Source organism: Colobus angolensis, unplaced genomic scaffold, assembly GCF_000951035.1.
Source record: "Colobus angolensis palliatus isolate OR3802 unplaced genomic scaffold, Cang.pa_1.0 Scaffold149, whole genome shotgun sequence".
NCBI classification, from domain to species: domain Eukaryota; kingdom Metazoa; phylum Chordata; class Mammalia; order Primates; family Cercopithecidae; genus Colobus; species Colobus angolensis.
This window is the reverse complement of record NW_012114588.1, coordinates 2,842,642-2,844,115: the sequence shown is the minus strand read 5'-3', so window position 1 is coordinate 2,844,115 and position 1,474 is coordinate 2,842,642. Positions and strand designations below refer to the sequence as shown.

The 1,474-nt window shown below is 58.4% G+C and overlaps 1 protein-coding gene across 1 annotated transcript in view; it reads right to left on the bottom strand.

Annotated features, from left to right (window-relative positions):
• The window catches only part of PTCHD2 (patched domain containing 2), a 59,652-nt gene that overhangs the window by 13,690 nt on the left and 44,488 nt on the right, over positions 1-1,474 (bottom strand). The window contains exon 11 of the mRNA XM_011935812.1: positions 542-652. Coding sequence (XP_011791202.1) covers positions 542-652 — 111 coding nt within the window. The remainder of the gene's footprint in view (positions 1-541; positions 653-1,474) is intronic.

Below are 1,474 nucleotides of genomic sequence, written 5' to 3'. Positions count from 1 at the left end.
GTGGGGGAGGTGGTGGGCACTGGGATGGGGTGGCCCAGATAGCGGAGGTGACAATGGTGAAGGGCATCCTGGTGAAGGTGTGCCAGTGATGGTTCAGGGCTGGTGCTGGGAGTGATAGTGGTAGGACAGAGGTGGTGACAGTGCCACAGGGTGACAGGGACACAGAGCTGCCTGACGGGGGATTCATTCCCCCAGTACACTTGTCCCAGCACCCACCTCTGAGGGAAACTCCAGCAGGGATAAGCCAATGTTTGGGGCCTGGGACGCCTGCCTCTGCCCGTGGACACTCAGGATGGCTTTGGTGCACAGGGAGGGCTTGGGGGGCACCACAGACCAGGGTGTCACGGGAGCCTACTGTCCTGGTGGGATGGCAGGTGAGGGCCCCAAATTCACCCCCCATCCCCAGCTCCTCTGCAGTGACCAGGAACACACAATGTCCATCTTAAAGGAGAATCCAGAAGGAATTTTATCTGCTCCCCTTACAGGGCCCCCAACCCTAGTACCAGGGAGGATTTCCTCACCCTCCACCCCCAGTGCTCACCCTGCAGGGTGGCCTCAGGCCGGCTGGCCCAGAGAACCCCCGAGCCTCGCCTCTTCTCCAGGGATGTCCGGATGTTGTTCTGCAGGCTGTGGGGCTTCTCCTGGAACAGACCTGCCCCGCAATGCCACGTCAAGGACAGCAGGACAGCAGGGCATCCCGGGCTGGGCCCGATGGGCAGAGGCAAGAGGCTGGGATCTGACACAGTCTCAGGAACTAGGGCCCAGGGACTGGAGGAGGTGGGTGTGTGGGGGTAAGAAACTAGGAAGAACTTTTAAAAAAATCAAATACCAAACTTTTAGGAATTTTAGGCCCAGAGAAAGGCACCATCAGCCTGCCCAGAGAAAAACACTGAAACACTCCCTGCTCACCCTCTCTGTGCCACTCTGCCTCCTCTGTTGGGTAGGGATGATGCCACACTTCCCTTGGGGGTGGGACATCACATCCTCTGCATCCAATTAACAGGAGTGACTGTTAGGGTGACCCAAGGTCATCAGCTGGCAGATATGTTGGGAGACATATATGCCCGTTTTGCTTCAAGTGTTGCGTGTTAGCCCTTTGGGTTTTTTAAATCAGAAATGAGAGAACTGCACCTTCAAAGTTTTAACCCTCACAGCCATCCTGAAGCTGTTCCCATGAACCCCACTTGATGGAGTGGAAAGCAGAGGTGAAGGGACCTGCCCAGAGAGGGACTTGCCGCCCCATTGGGGTCTGGCCTTGCCTGTCCCTTGTAAAGCCGAAGCACTCTGCTGCACTCTGAAGGGGTCCCTCCAAGAGGCAGTTCTCAGAGGAAGAGGTACAGGGAGCAGGGGCTGGGCTCTGGCTGGGGTCCTGGCTGGGGTCTGGCTGGAGTCTGGCTGGGGTCCTGGCTGGGCTGTGGCTGGGGTCCTGGCTGGGCTGTGGCTGGGGTCCTGGCTGGGCTGTGGCTAGGGTGCT